Source organism: Danio aesculapii, chromosome 9 (genome assembly GCF_903798145.1).
Source record: "Danio aesculapii chromosome 9, fDanAes4.1, whole genome shotgun sequence".
NCBI lineage: Eukaryota > Metazoa > Chordata > Actinopteri > Cypriniformes > Danionidae > Danio > Danio aesculapii.
In genome coordinates this window covers 90,356-106,421 of record NC_079443.1, presented here as the reverse complement: position 1 = coordinate 106,421, position 16,066 = coordinate 90,356, and the positions used below count along the sequence as shown (strand labels likewise).

The window sequence follows — 16,066 nt, the reverse complement described above, 5'->3', positions numbered from 1 at the left end:
ACAGCAGCATCCCTCATTCATCCTCATTAATACTGATGTGTGTGCAGCTTCTCAACACTCACACATCTGCAGGACTCATGCTTTCACCTCAGTGAGACTTTACGCATGCTTATAACAAGTGTTATTAAGTTTTATATGCACAGATTACATAGTCTGTTATGACACATGAGCAAATACATCACAACCTGCTTTTGTGTTCGTCATGACAACGTGAGGTCACTATGACAACAGCACCTGTTATAGACATGATAGTCATGAGGCGTTATAATCATGTCATGAATGTTTTCTGTATTTGTCATTCCTCTGTCAGATCCTCTTTCTCAGCGTCGTCAGTAATGTTTAATGAGAGTTTAATTCAGCTCGTAGCACTGTAGCTGAGGTCAGAGCAATATTAGCGCAGCTGTTATGACCTTCATCTGGATGTTTGCAGGTTCTGTGTGTTTGTTATTATAGAACTGAACACAGGACTTACACCCAGGTCTAGACCTGAACATTTTATAGATGCAGCAGAAGAAGGCGAGGCAGATGACCATCACAGCCACGATTATGGAGACGGTGACCACCACTTCCATAGCTTCAGCTTTCCCTGAAGAGAACACATGGAGAACACTTATCATTACTCACTACTGAAGTGCACAACAGTAGACTGGTGAAAACATGTTTATTCTTCAGCTCTTATAAATGCTGTCTCGTTTCTAAAGAAATCTTTACTTTAAATGACATTAAAAAGTCTTATTGGACCAAAATATCTGCTCAACAACAGTGTAGTGATTCACAAGGGTTTTCATTTAGACTTTATTTGATTCTTTTATTTTATTTGAGCAGTTTTTTATTTTATTTCTATTTTTATTTTATTTTTTATATTATTTTATTTTACTTTTGATTTTAGTTTTATTAATTAATTTGATTATTTTTAATTTAATTTAATTTTATCTTATTCTTTTTTTTATTCTTTTTTTCATTTTATTTAATTTATTATTTAATTTTATTATTTTTATCTTATTTTATTTTTTATTTAATTAGATTTTTTATTGTAGATTTTTATTAGATTTTATTTATTTGATCTTTTTCTTTTATTTAATTTTAATTAATTTATTTATTTATTTTAATTTAATTTATTAGTTTAATTTAATTGAATGTATTTATTAGTTTATCTGGCAGGGACAATTAGTATTGCTGCAAAGGCAGCAGAAGAGCCAGAAGGCTGTTTTTCATCCATTGTGTGTGAACAGATGTTAGAATTGTCCCCCAAAAACATCTCAAATTAATGTTATACAATGAGCCACGCATTACTGAAGCACTAAAATGGACACTTAAAATAAATCTTATTAAATATCATGTATATAAACTAAGACACCAACATTATGTAAAGGAGATAAGAGTAGTTAAAACATAATTAAATAAGATCGATAAGCAGGCAAAAGCGGTGGTGAACTGCATTATGGGATGTTGATCTCTGCTCTGTCCACTTCTGATGCTGTAAATTCAACTCTACAGTTTAACAAAGTGACTTTTATTGACATTTTAGTGGTTTGAAATAGTATAAGAGATATAATATGTAGAGAAATAAGTGTGTAAGAGAACAGAGAATGAGCTGCAGTTTATTACAAGGCTTATGTAGTGTAATATACAACACCAACACACACAATATAGCACTGCACACTATTACACATGTGCAGAACACACACTTTTAAGAGCTTTTACAGGTTAAAAGGTGTGGGAGGAAAGCTGGTGGTTTAGGAGTATTTTTTAGAGTGTACAGTTTAAGATTTGAGCTTAGAGCAGTGAGCGGACACACAATGACCCATGAGTGTAATCATGAAGCATGCGTCTCCTTCAGAAAGAGAAATAACAGGTTAAATGATGAGAGTTTTGTAGAATAGAAAAGGCTTCCATACCTTCAGTGAGCTGTTGATGAGTGTGTGTGTGCTGGTCCTGGAGGCCGGGCGGTGTGTGTGTGTGTGTGTGTTCTGCTGCTGATGAAGAACTGGAGAAAAGGTTTAATAAAAGAGCAGTGCAGTGGACATGCTGACATCCTCCAGCATACAGATATAGATAGCCGAGGTTTAGCACATCTGTGGCCGGAAACAGAGACCTGTGTCAACAGTAGAGCGCTTTTAGGAGCACGTGTGAAGGAGAAACTCTGTGTTTGATAACACTTTACTAGAAGAGGTGTTCATAAGACTGTCATTAAACACTTATAATCATGATATGAAACATGTGATCAAGGTAAAAGTGATTTATGCATGCTTATAACATCTGTTATTAAGTGTTATTGTTCATAAGGCTGTCATTAAACCTTTATAATCATGATATGACACACGTGATCAAGGTAAAAGTGATTTATGCATGCTTATAACAACTGTTATTAAGTGTTATTGTTCATAAGGCTGTCATTAAACCTTTATAATCATGATATGACACACGTGATCAAGGTAAAAGTGATTTATGCATGCTTATAACATCTGTTATTAAGTGTTATTGTTCATATAGCTGTCATTAAACCTTTATAATCATGATATGACACATGTGATCAAGTGATTTATGCATGCTCATAACAACTGTTATTAAGTGTTATTGTTCATAAGACTGTCATTAAACCTTTATAATCATGATATGACATGTGATCAAGGTAAATTGATTATATGCATGCTCATAACAACTGTTATTAAGTGTTATTGTTCATAAGGCTGTCATTAAACCTTTATAATCATGATATGACACATGTGTTCAAGGTAGTGATTTATGCATGCTCATAACAACTGTTATTAAGTGTTATTGTTCATAAGACTGTCATTAAACTTTTATAATCATGATATGACACATGTGATCAAGGTAAATTGATTATATGCATGCTCATAACAACTGTTAATAAGTGTTATTGTTCATAAGACTGTCATTAAACCTTTATAATCATGATATGACACATGTGTTCAAGGTAGTGATTTATGCATGCTCATAACAACTGTTATTAAGTGTTATTGTTCATAAGGCTGTCATTAAACCTTTATAATCATGATATGACACATGTGTTCAAGGTAGTGATTTATGCATGCTCATAACAACTGTTATTAAGTGTTATTGTTCATAAGACTGTCATTAAACACTTATAATCATGATATGAAACATGTGATCAAGGTAAAAGTGATTTATGCATGCTTATAACATCTGTTATTAAGTGTTATTGTTCATAAGGCTGTCACTAAACCTTTATAATCATGATATGACACACGTGATCAAGGTAAAAGTGATTTATGCATGCTTATAACAACTGTTATTAAGTGTTATTGTTCATAAGGCTGTCATTAAACCTTTATAATCATGATATGACACACGTGATCAAGGTAAAAGTGATTTATGCATGCTTATAACATCTGTTATTAAGTGTTATTGTTCATATAGCTGTCATTAAACCTTTATAATCATGATATGACACATGTGATCAAGTGATTTATGCATGCTCATAACAACTGTTATTAAGTGTTATTGTTCATAAGACTGTCATTAAACCTTTATAATCATGATATGACATGTGATCAAGGTAAATTGATTATATGCATGCTCATAACAACTGTTATTAAGTGTTATTGTTCATAAGGCTGTCATTAAACCTTTATAATCATGATATGACACATGTGTTCAAGGTAGTGATTTATGCATGCTCATAACAACTGTTATTAAGTGTTATTGTTCATAAGACTGTCATTAAACTTTTATAATCATGATATGACACATGTGATCAAGGTAAATTGATTATATGCATGCTCATAACAACTGTTAATAAGTGTTATTGTTCATAAGACTGTCATTAAACCTTTATAATCATGATATGACACATGTGTTCAAGGTAGTGATTTATGCATGCTCATAACAACTGTTATTAAGTGTTATTGTTCATAAGGCTGTCATTAAACCTTTATAATCATGATATGACACATGTGTTCAAGGTAGTGATTTATGCATGCTCATAACAACTGTTATTAAGTGTTATTGTTCATAAGACTGTCATTAAACTTTTATAATCATGATATGACACATGTGATCAAGGTAAATTGATTATATGCATGCTCATAACAACTGTTATTAAGTGTTATTGTTCATAAGGCTGTCATTAAACCTTTATAATCATGATATGACACATGTAATCAATGCAAATGTGGTTTTATGCATGCTCATAACAACTGTTATTAAATGTCATTGTTCATAAGACTGTTATTAAACACTTATAATCATGATATGACACATGTAATCAATGTAAAAGTGATTTATGCATGCTCATAACAACTGTTATTAAGTGTCATTGTTCATAAGACTGTCATTAAACCTTTATAATCATGATATGACACATGTGATCAATGTAAAAGTGATTTATGCATGCTCATAACAACTGTTATTAAGTGTTATTGTTCATAAGACTGTCATTAAACCTTTATAATCATGATATGACACATGTGATCAAGTGATTTATGCATGCTCATAACAACTGTTATTAAGTGTCATTGTTCATCAGGCTGTCATTAAACCTTTATAATCATGATATGACACATGTGATCAAGGTAAAGTGATTTATGCATGCTCATAACAACTGTTATTAAGTGTCATTGTTCATAAGACTGTCATTAAACCTTTATAATCATGATATGACACATGTGATCAATGTAAAAGTGATTTATGCATGCTCATAACAACTGTTATTAAGTGTCATTGTTCATAAGGCTGTCATTAAACCTTTATAATCATGATATGACACATGTGATCAAGTGATTTATGCATGCTCATAACAACTGTTATTAAGTGTCATTTGCTCAGTTCTGTCATTTTAAATCTAAAGATAACATTGTTTATGCCATAAGTACATCAGAACCTGTTTTTGTCTTCGTGATGACAGCTTGACGTTACCGGGACAACAGAACTTGTCACAAACATGATTGTCATGAAGCATTATAACTGTGTCATGAGTATTTCTCTGATCAGGTTTTCAGTGGAATAAACTGTGTTGGTCATTAGAATGTCTTATTAACAGTGTTATAACATTTTTAAGAGTGTCGTTAATATCTAATGTCAAGTTCAGCTTGTAGCACTGTAGATGAGCTGAAACCAGTATATTAATGACGCTATTTTAAAACTCATATGTATGCTTATCATGTTTATAACATGTTGTGTTGTCCTGGTAATGTCAAGTTGTCATGACAAACAATGTCATCTGTGCGTTTGAAACAACACAACAGAGCGAATGACACTTAATGACGGTTGTTATAGGCATGCATAAAGTCTCATGCACATTTATGTCATGATTATAAATGTTTCATGACAGTCTTATGAGCATTCCTTCAACTGAAGTGCTTTTACAGGCGTCGACACCAGTGTAATATGCCAGTCTTCATCTTCAGTCCAGGAGATCTCCTTTACTGTGTTCAAAGTCAGACAAAATCTGCCTGATTTATTTTTACTTGTCCCTAAACAACCCAGAAAGTTGTTAACCCAACCCTAACACATCGATGTGTCAAGATAACAGCAGCAGATTTATTTGAGCTCATTTACCAGAAGTGTGTTCAGATCTGCTCTGTGTGTGAGATGATCACACACTTTCTGATGAGAAAAGCAGCAGTGAGCAGGAGTGTTTACCACAGCGTCTGCAGATCACAATAAAGCAGCACTGATATTACACACACACACACACACACGCACCCACGCACGCACGCACGCACGCACACACACACACACACACACACACACACACGTCATCATTCCACTAATACAGCTGTGTGATGTGTGTGTAAATACACCACCCTTAGTGAATGACTTACTTCTGTAATGTCCCTGAAATAACCCCAAACACTGACCATGAACAAGCTCTGGCTCACGACATGATCTGAAAAGCAGAGTTCACTCAGTCCACATCACACTATACACTGATTTACATGTTATAAGAGAGCACGATCACCTCACAGCAAGAAGGTCGCTATAGGGGAATTGATCAACCAAATTGGCTGTAGTGTATGAGTGTGTGTGTGAATGAGTGTGCATGGGTGTTTCCCAGTACTGGGTTGCTGCTGGAAGGGCATTCGCTGCGTAAAACATATGCTGGAATAGTTGATGGTTCATTCCGCTGTGGCGACCGCTGACTAATAAAGGGACTCAGCTGAAATGAAAATGAATGAATGTTGGACACTTCACACTCTCAACCGCTGTAGCTTTGCTCACGTGGCGGAAGGGGCGGAGCTATCGAGCGCACCTGTTGGATTACTTTATTTATTGTGGATGGTGAAAGCTAAACTCTCCTCTGAGAGTGGTTATAGCGCCTCCTGATGGTGAATGCGGTTATACTCATGGCAGGTATTATTTGATAGTTTGGTCATTTATTTCACTGATGGTAGCCGTCAAACGTCATCAGGGAAACGGCTTGAATTTCCGCTTAGTAAAATACATTAGTGCTCCATTTAGGACGACACTACATACATATACTGTGCTGTTGAGTGTGTCAGTGCATAAGTACATAGTGCATAGTGTATAGTGTGCCATTTGAGACGCAGTTCTGCTCTCTGTCCACAGCCTGTAGGAAGCGCTGCTGCACCGCGAGCTGGAGAAGAAGAAGAAGAGGAACAGCAGGACGTGTTTACATTCAGCAGGAGTGTGTGAGAGAAAGAGTGAGTGTGTGTGTGTGATGGCGCATCTTCAGCTCCTCGTCTCCGCCGTGTGTGTGCTGTTAAGTGTGTGTCAGGCTCAGATTTATTCCGCGATCTATGAGGAGGAAACCGCGCGACTGCAGCTGATAGAAGGCGCGCACACACACTCTGTAGCGGAGGCCAACTTCACTGACCACATCAACACCACCGGGTGAGTGTGTGAGTGAGTGTGTGTGTGTGTGTGTGTGTGTGTGTGTGTGTGTGTGTGTGTGTGTGTGTGTGTGTGTGTGTGTGTGTGTGTGTGTGTGTGTGTGTGTGTGTGTGTGTGTGTGTGTGTGTGTGTGCGTGCGTGCGTGCGTGCGTGCGTGCGTGCGTGCGTATGTATGTGTGTGTGTGTGTGTGTGTGTGTGTGTGTGTGTGTGTGTGTGTGTGTGTGTGTGTGTGTGTGTGTGTTGCCAACTTTACTGATTACATCCACATGACTGTGTGTGTGTGTCAAAGTTCACTGATAACAACAAGACGACAGGTTGTGTGTGCGCGTGTGTGTATGTGTGCACATGGGATTCTGCACCAGTGTTGTTTGTGTGTTATTAACACTTATGTGTGTTTTACAAGCTTTACAGATAATATTAACACGACTGTGTGTGTGTGTGTGTGCGTGTGTGTGCGTGCGTGCGTGCGTGCGTGCGTGTGTGTGTGTCAGGTGGGCGTATCTGGATCTGAGCAGCAGTGCTGATTATAATGACTCTCTGCAGGCGTACGCTGCTGGACTGGTGGAGGGCGCCGCCACCACACAGGTACACCAACACTAATATACTCTAATAATCAGCCGTCAGGATCAAACTGTGTGTGTTTTGATCCAATCATTCCTTCACCGCTCCAGTTTTTGGGTTCGAGTTGTTCATTTATTTGTCATGTGACACTTTCCAGACTCTCACAGAAGGTAGCAGTTATATAAACACACACACATAAAGCTCAGAAGTGTTTGTAACGCAGTGCCTGCTGCATGAGGACAGGACGAGTGTGTCCTACAGGTGGTTAGTCGAGCACACTCATGCATCATAGCGTTATGTGCTGCAGCGTGTGTGCGTCACTAAACAGATAGGTCTTTACTCTAGTGTTGAACTGAGAGAGTGTGTCTGAGCCTCGGACATCATCAGGAAGGCTATTCCAGAGTTTAGGAGCTATAAATGAGAAGGCTCGACCTCCTTTAGTGGACTCTGCTGTTCTGGGTACTACAGAAGCCCTGAGTTTTGAGATCTTCAAGAGCGAGTTGGATTGTAGCGAGACAGAAGGTTGATTAGATAAACAGGAGCTGGACTATTTAAAGCTTTATATGTATGAAGTAATATTTGATCATCAATATGGAACTGAACAGCAGCCGGTGTCAGGAGGAGAACACTGGGGGGATGTGGACATATCTGCTAGACCTGGTAAGAACTCTGGCAGCTGAGCAGCCAGCCAACAGTGCATTACAGTAATCCAGCCTAGAGCTCATAAAAGCATGGACTAGCCTTTCTGCATCTGAGGTGGATAGCATACTTCGTGACTTAGCGATACTCTGTGTAAGAAATGTGTGTGTGTCTGACCCGCAGCTCCTCTACAAGCACTGGATGAACACACTGATGGGTTACTGCGGGCCGTTCTCTTCTGACGTCGGCTTCTGTGAGCGGCTGAAGGACTACGTCACCACTAACCTGCAGTGGATGTGGCAGCAGATGGAGACGCACACACACTCTCCATACTGGCATCAGGTGAGGAACCAAGGCCTGCACCAGCCGTTCACCCTGTGTTTACATTTCAGCTAACCAGTGCAGACTAAAAGCCCGTTTACTCCAATCACCACAGCTGTGGAGATGACGATAAACACACGGGTCTGACCACTGCTCTGAATGTGAAACTGCAGCAGAGATCACAGCTATAATGATATCTGGATCGCTTTCAGAATTGAGATAACAGGCAAACACACACTGAGCCGTAATGGCGGCTACACTGGGATCTCCTCATTTCCGAATTCTTGTTTCTGATTGGCTGGAGGGTGTGCAATTATATATATATATTATATATATATTATAATGTAATGCACAGGTAGTTCCAGCAGCTCGGTGACCGCTGCCGGAGACAGATCTCGAGGATCTACAGCGAGATTAAATCCATGAGTGGTCTGTTGTCATCAGACGTGAGCTGTTCAGATGTGGGGTTTACAGTTGTTGGAACTGAAAGCAGAGCTAATCCACTTGCATATCCTATACTTGTACCAGGGTTTGTCTCATAAGCTGATTTTTCTGCAAGCCTCCGGTTCTGCGTGTTTAATCAGCTGTGTGTTGTGTTTCAGGTGCGATTGTCTTTACTGCAGCTCCAAGGATTGGAGGACGGCTACAACGGGAGGATTCATTTCCCATCCGGAAGCTTCTCCATCAATCCCTTCGGCTTCCTGTGAGTGCAGACGCACTTCCTTTATCATTACTGCTGCAAGATCTGTGTGAGGGTGTTATCACACTGCAAAACATGCTGGTCTTACTCAGAGTGTCTTGTTTCTACTCCAAACATCTACAAACTCCTAAATCAAGAAGCATTTTCTAGACAAGCAAAACACAGCAAGCACAAAGCTGGAATATGGCATTAATCATGAGTAGATGAGCGTGTCCATCAGTGATGAACAGCAGAGCATCACCTCCTCACTCCTGCACTGATATCACTGAGAGAAGAGGAGTCTGCTGCACTGTTGGGATTCTCCTCTAATAAATGAGCTGCGCCTCAGAGCACCAAGACCAAATGTGCTGAACGCGGTGGCTTCTGGAGGAGTGAGACTGGAGTGCAGACAGATGCTCAAGACAGATCAATATCAATCGTATTAAATATCTGTATATAAACATGTCTACTGTGTTTCTGCTGTGTGTTCAGTCTCTTCCAGATGGGTGGAGATCTGGAGGATCTGGAGGCGGCGCTGAATAAATCCAGCCAGTCTCGTACTGTGGGTTCAGGCTCCTGCTCCGCTCTGATCAAGCTGCTCCCGGGCAACAAGGACCTGCTGGTGTCGCACGATACCTGGAACAACTACCAGTCCATGCTGAGGATCATGAAGAGATACAGCTTGAGCTACCGCACGGCTCCCACAGGTATAAACGCCTGTAGAGCATCATCTACACCAGGGGTGGGCAGACTCGGTCCTGGAGGGCCGGTGTCCTGCACAGTTTAGCTTTCTAGTGATCTTGCAGATACTGATTAGCTTGTTCAGGTGTGGTCTTCACTTACAACACTAATGTAAAATCCCACCCCTGGTTTTCTAGATTACGTAGACACACGTCGTCTCTGTTACAGCAGGTGTCTGAATCCTTCGCTTGGAGATTCACACATCTGTTAGAACAAAGTAACTGAATCATTGATTAAAGCTGAGCCTGTTATTATATTATTCAGGTGAATGACTTTATTATTATTAAAACACTTCAGCTAATGCATTTGTCCTATCCTCTAGTAAAGTAATGATGTGTACTGGTTTTCTCTCCTCATCCTGCTGCTGTTCTCCATCCTCTTCACTGCACTGATCTGATCTGCATCTTGTGTTTCTGCAGAACAGGATGTTATTCCTGGAGCCGTGCAGGTGTTTTCCTCTTATCCGGGCAGCATCTTCTCCGGAGACGACTTTTACCTGATCAGCAGTGGTTTGGTAAGGAGACGCAGTTTCATCCTCAGGGTTCCCACAGGGCCTGCGGCTTGTGGAAGTGCAAAAGCTCTGTTCCAGACATCGAACGTCAGGGAATTTCTGTCAAAGTCATATAATATCATGAGTTTCTGTTCAGTTTCAGCTTCTGTTTTTCAGAATATATGTATATTTTGGACACCTCAAGTCAAGTCAAGTAAAGCTTTATTCTGCTACATGTGTGGACATACAGAGGAATGCAATATCATGTTTCTCAGGATAACGGTGCTACATAATTAATTATAAATACAAACACAACACTGGACATAAGAGCGATTTAAAAAACAATGCAAAACTAACATATACTGTAAGATACTTAACTATACACATCAGACAGGCACGTACTTCTACATCAGACTGAACAGTGTTGTGCAGCATATAACACAGGAGAGATATTAAAGGAGAATATTGTGCAAGAGTTATTTAAAGTTGAAGGTACACTTATAGTGAAGATCGCTTCATTATTGAGTTCTTATTAGATGGAGTTTAGATGACAGAGGAGTGTTTCTACGGGTGGTTTGTCAAGCCCACTCACCTGTATGAAGCACAATTAGAGATTCACAGTGTTTCCAAGAGACATGGAGTGATGAAGATAGTGTGTATAGTGCAAATGTGCAACCTGGTTCAAGAGTCCGAGAGACGAGAGGGTGTCCTTCCACAGGGGGGTTATTAAGCTCACTCACCTGTATGGGGCATACTCAGGAATGCATAGGGTGTTGAGCTGTTGAGAAGTCTAGCCGAGCAGGCTTTAATAGTTTGAAACCTTCCTCCTGATGGCAGCAGCTGAAAGAGACTGTGGAAGGGGCCTTTAGTTAAGGTTGGGCTGGTTTTTATGGATAGGCTCTATTTTATTCCTTACACGCTCCTCAGCTGTCCTGTTAACCTCTTAATTAAGACAAACATGTCAGAAAAATATAAGTTTAAGAGCTCTGTCTCCAAAATCACCCCTTCACAAAGAAGCAGAAGACAGAGAAGCTAAATATAATACAGTGCTGTCAGACATGGAGCACACAGCAACATCTGAGAGACAGTATCTGTGGTTCTCCTGTTGGCTAATAAAGGCTTGCTAAACTAGATTCAAGCTAAAACATTTTTATTTAGTCTTAACATGCATTACATTATTACTATATAAGCACAACATCAGCCAGTTTTGCATTCATTCAGGTGCTTGTCCAGGAAATGAAGATTGTAGTCAGTGAATATTTGGCTGAATCCTGCATCTGTTTGCTTTTTATTGGTGTATTATTGAATGTGTGTTTCAGGTTACTTTGGAAACGACGATCGGCAACAGTAACGCGGCGCTGTGGAAGTTTGTGCGTCCGGTCGGGTCCGTGATGGAGTGGCTGAGGAACATCGTGGCCAACCGGCTGGCGGGAGACGGACAGAGCTGGGCCCAAATATTCAGCAGATATAACAGTGGAACGTAAAGGACTGTTCATGCTACACACACACACACACACACACACGCACACACACACACACACACACACACTGAAAGGAGACCTACAGTACTGTGCATCAAGTCTGATTATATCAAACACAATTAATTCATGTTGACCATTAGAGGCTGGAGATATTCACACACACACACACACACACTGGGTTATAAAGGTGATTTCTGCATATCAGGTGCCTTTTAAAGTGAGATTGTGAATGAAAGCAGATTCTAAATCTAACCTGTGACGTTTTCCTCCTCCAGCTACAATAATCAGTGGATGGTAGTGGACTATAAGAACTTCGTCCCGGGACAGGCCTTCGCAAAACAAGGGCTTTTCACAGTTCTGGAGCAGATCCCGTGAGTGAGCTTTACTTTCCACAGATTCTGAATCAGCCTCAAACATCCTCAGTACATGAGTATTTCCATTAATCAGCTGTGATTAGCTTAGTTGAGGTGTTTGTGTTGTACTGCAGCTCTAGCAATAGCATTAGTGGACTGAACTCTGCAAAGGTACTCAGAGTTTCTGTCTTGTTTTTAGTCCAAATATCTACAAACTCTTAAATCAGTCAGTGTTTTCTAGACAAGCACAGAATCTAGTGTTGTGTTCAGCAATAATGAGTCAAAATTCAGACATAAAGCAGAATAATCTGCCAATGTGGTGAGCTGAATAATGTTGTTTCCATTTTGACATTGGGTTATTCTGCTTCCCTCATGGTCAGATGATTCTGCTTGTGTTAAGGAGAAACTCTCCTCATTAGACTCATTATTGCTGAACACAACACTAGATTGTATTTGTCTACAAAAGGCTGACTGATTTAAGAGTTTTTGGATGTTTAGACTAGACACAGGACAGAATCTCTGAGTGAGGAAAGCAGTTCTGGAGTGTAAACACTGCTGGTTGATGTCTTCTGTCTTCTGTCTGTTTTCTCCAGGGGAATGATCAAAACCGCAGATAAAACTGAAGAGCTGTTTCAGACGGGCTACTGGGCCAGCTATAACATCCCGTGAGTATGAACATCATCAAGTGAACACTCCGGGTGTCTGTGCCGGGCTAATAACACACTGCCTGTGCTCATCATAATGTCAAATATACTGTCACCGCGGCATTATTGAACAGTTCTGTCCTGTTTCTAGTCCAAATATCTACAAACTCTTACATCAGTCAGCCTTTTAAAGACAAACACAAAACATATAGTGTTGTTTTCAGCAAAGATGAGTCCAAATTAGGGGAGTTTTTCCTTAAAACAAGCCAAAAAATCTGACAATGGAGCAAAATAAACATATATCAAGGCAAAAAGAAGTTATTTGACTCGTTTTTATTTTATATAGTTTAGCAGGAATGTTCAGAGGGATATCAGACACGAATATCAGATACAAGTCACATTTATTTATTTATTTATTTATTAATTAATTTATATATTATCATATTTTTGTCAGATTCTTTACTGTTTTATGAACATACAGATACAGCCTCGGATACACTACAACAAAAAACACTGCAAGAGGAATAAAATCCAGGGAAGCGGATAATATCAGGCAGTAGACTGGGTATATGAGTCTATGAAAGGGGATGCTGTCCAAAATCTGAACTGCCCGTCAAGATCTGCAGTGTGAATGTGTCCCTGTAGACCTAATGTAAAGTGGGATGTTTATTTTGAGGTGTTTTTTACAGTGTATGTTCACACACACACACACACACACACACACACACACACACACACACACACACACACACACGTAGTGGTTACACTATTTTAAGGTGATGTAGTTGCAGTGCAATGGTTATTTGACTTCTGAGTAATGTTAATTAAATAGATGTATTTACTCTATGGTTGGGTTAGAATGTGGGTTAGGGTTGGTTACATGTAATTACTATAGTAAGAGTATAGTAAAGGAGATCAACAGAGGAGTCCTGATCTGGATCTCCAGCCTCATTGATCACAGTTAAACATCTTGTCTAGGTTTTCTCAGTGTTATTTGTGTGTGTTTATGTGCAGGATTATTAAGATTATTCACTGTAATGACATCTTGAATGCTTTTGTATTAGGCGATGCTGCTGATCTGACATGGTAATATTAAATTAATCAATAATAATCCTCTCGTGTACAGCAGCAGTGTGCTGAAACAGGCCTGGTATAAGCGCTGTAGCTGGTCGGTGTTGGTGTTGGTGTTATATGTCGTTTTGGTTGGTGCTGTAGGTACTTCGAGGAGGTGTTCAATGCCAGCGGAGGTCAGGAGCTGGTCCAGAAGTACGGATCCTGGTTCTCCTTCAGCCAGAACCCAAGAGCTCAGATCTTCCGCAGGAACCAGACGCAGGTGACCGACATCCAGTCCATGGAGCGTCTGATGAGGTACGAGCTGCTCTGAGTATCAGGATCTGCTGTGCTGCTTCAGACCGCCACTACTTTAGGCCTGTTTGAGCATCGATATCACAATGTGTGTATCCGCTAGTCACATCACAGGATTAGATCATTTAGTACAGACTTGTTAATAATTATAGAAGGATAACCGTGTTATTTAATGCTCGACTGTTCAGTTTCTGTACCCGAGTACTGTTATAAAACCTTAAAGCACTGCTCATGTGACATTTATTATTGCTCTGTCCTGTTTTATATGTGTGTCATTTATTCTAATTTAAGCCCTGATCATCCCAGTCGATCTAACTGGATAATGTCTTTCCAGACAGAGCAGAACATCACCATGTCAGATCTGTGCTGTGTCCTGCAGCAATACTCCAGCACTTACACTTACAGTGAAATACTTTACATGTTTCCAAATCAGCAGTGAAATCAGTGATCATCCTCAGCTCATACTCCTGATTTGAGCTGTTTTTGTTATGGTGAGGGAGGGTGTGCATCACACACACACATCCTGACACCGCGGTTGTTCTCTGGGAATAACACACCTTGCAGAATGTCACAACTGACCAATCAGAATGCAGTATTCCAGACAGCTGTGTGCTAAGATATGATCCGTAACTAATACACCAGCTGTGTGTGTGTGTGTGTGTGTGTGTGTGTGTGTGTGTGTGTGTGTGTGTGTGTGTGTGTGTGTGTGTGTGTGTGTCCTGCAGGTATAATAACTATCTGGAGGACCCTCTGTCCCGCTGTGAGGAGTGCGACCCGCACCAGAATGCTGAGAACTCCATCTCTGCCCGCTCAGACCTGAACCCTGCGAACGGCTCGTACCCATTCGGTGCGCTGCGGCAGCGTCCACACGGAGGAACCGACATGAAGGTCTCACAGTGCTTAATCCAGCTCTTCTGCTGAACATTACTGACAGCAGATACTCCTGCATTAACCCTGCAGATCAGCCTGTGCTGAAGACTTCTAGAGGACTTCAGTGGAGTAGAACAGCAGATTATTGTGTGTGTGTGTGTGTGTGTGTGTGTGTGTGCGTGCGTGCGTGCGTGCGTGCGTGCGTGCGTGCGTGCGTGCGTGCGTGCGTGCGTGCGTGCGTGCGTGCGTGCGTGCGTGCGTGCGTGCGTGCGTGCGTGTGTGTGTATGCTCGCGCTGACTGTGATGTTGTCCTCCTCAGATGACCAGCTCCAGCATGTTCCGGCAGTGGGAGCTGCTGGCCGCCAGCGGGCCGTCCTGTGAGCAGACACCGGTGTTCCAGTGGAGCCGCTCGCCCTACAGCTCACTCCTGCACATGGGTCAGCCGGACCGCTGGGACTTCCCCACCGTACACGTGCGCTGGGCCACATGAGGACCAGAACCACGCCATGATCAATACCAGCACTGCAGTCTCAGGAATCAGCCCATATCAATAATCAATAAGGCTCAGTTCTGTCATCTTAAATGCACAGATGACATGGTCAATAAATCTGTCATCAACATGATTGTCATGAGGCATTATAACTGCATCATGAACATTCTTCTGATCATCTGTTTTTACACTGTTAGTTTGTGACAGCCTCATGAATATTTAATGACAAAGTCAGCTTGTTCCAATAAATATCAATGACACTGTTATGAAATCCACGACATGTTTATAACGTCCTCGTGCCAGTCATGTTGATGACAGATTTATGATGAGTTTGTTTCTTGTCAGGTTGTCATAATGTCATCTTTAAACTGTAATGACTGAGCGAATGACACTTAATAACAGTGGTTATAAGCATGAATAACATCTCATTCACATTACTGACATGATTATAAAGGGTTAATGACAGTCTTATGAACACTCCAAGTGAAGTGTGAAACTTCTGATTAAGAGGATGAGTGTTATACTGATGTAATGTGTTTCTTCTGAAATGTCCTGTGTTCAGTAAATCCAGATGTGATTGATCCGCTTCCTCGT

The 16,066-nt window shown here is 40.5% G+C and overlaps 1 protein-coding gene across 1 annotated transcript; it reads left to right on the top strand.

Moving 5' to 3' along the window:
• Nucleotides 1-6,579: 6,579 nt before the first annotated feature.
• Nucleotides 6,580-16,053, top strand: plbd2 (phospholipase B domain containing 2). The gene is made up of 12 exons (XM_056465031.1): nucleotides 6,580-6,837; nucleotides 7,330-7,423; nucleotides 8,222-8,380; nucleotides 8,962-9,062; nucleotides 9,531-9,745; nucleotides 10,199-10,293; nucleotides 11,589-11,749; nucleotides 12,026-12,121; nucleotides 12,697-12,768; nucleotides 13,963-14,115; nucleotides 14,838-15,000; nucleotides 15,302-16,053. The coding sequence occupies exons 1-12, from the start codon at nucleotides 6,665-6,667 to the stop codon at nucleotides 15,470-15,472; spliced, it is 1,653 nt and encodes a 550-aa protein (XP_056321006.1). The 5' UTR covers nucleotides 6,580-6,664; the 3' UTR covers nucleotides 15,473-16,053.
• Nucleotides 16,054-16,066: the final 13 nt, after the last annotated feature.

What these genes read in the sequence shown, in the direction of transcription:
- plbd2 (XM_056465031.1), top strand. Translation starts at nt 6,665, where the DNA reads ATGGCGCATCTTCAGCTCCTCGTCTCCGCCGTGTGTGTGCTGTTAAGT. An exon ending in ACCTGATCAGCAGTGGTTTG is followed by an intron (nt 10,294 to 11,588) that starts GTAAGGAGACGC and finishes TGTGTGTTTCAG; the next exon opens with GTTACTTTGGAAACGACGAT. An exon ending in TGGGCCAGCTATAACATCCC is followed by an intron (nt 12,769 to 13,962) that starts GTGAGTATGAAC and finishes TTGGTGCTGTAG; the next exon opens with GTACTTCGAGGAGGTGTTCA.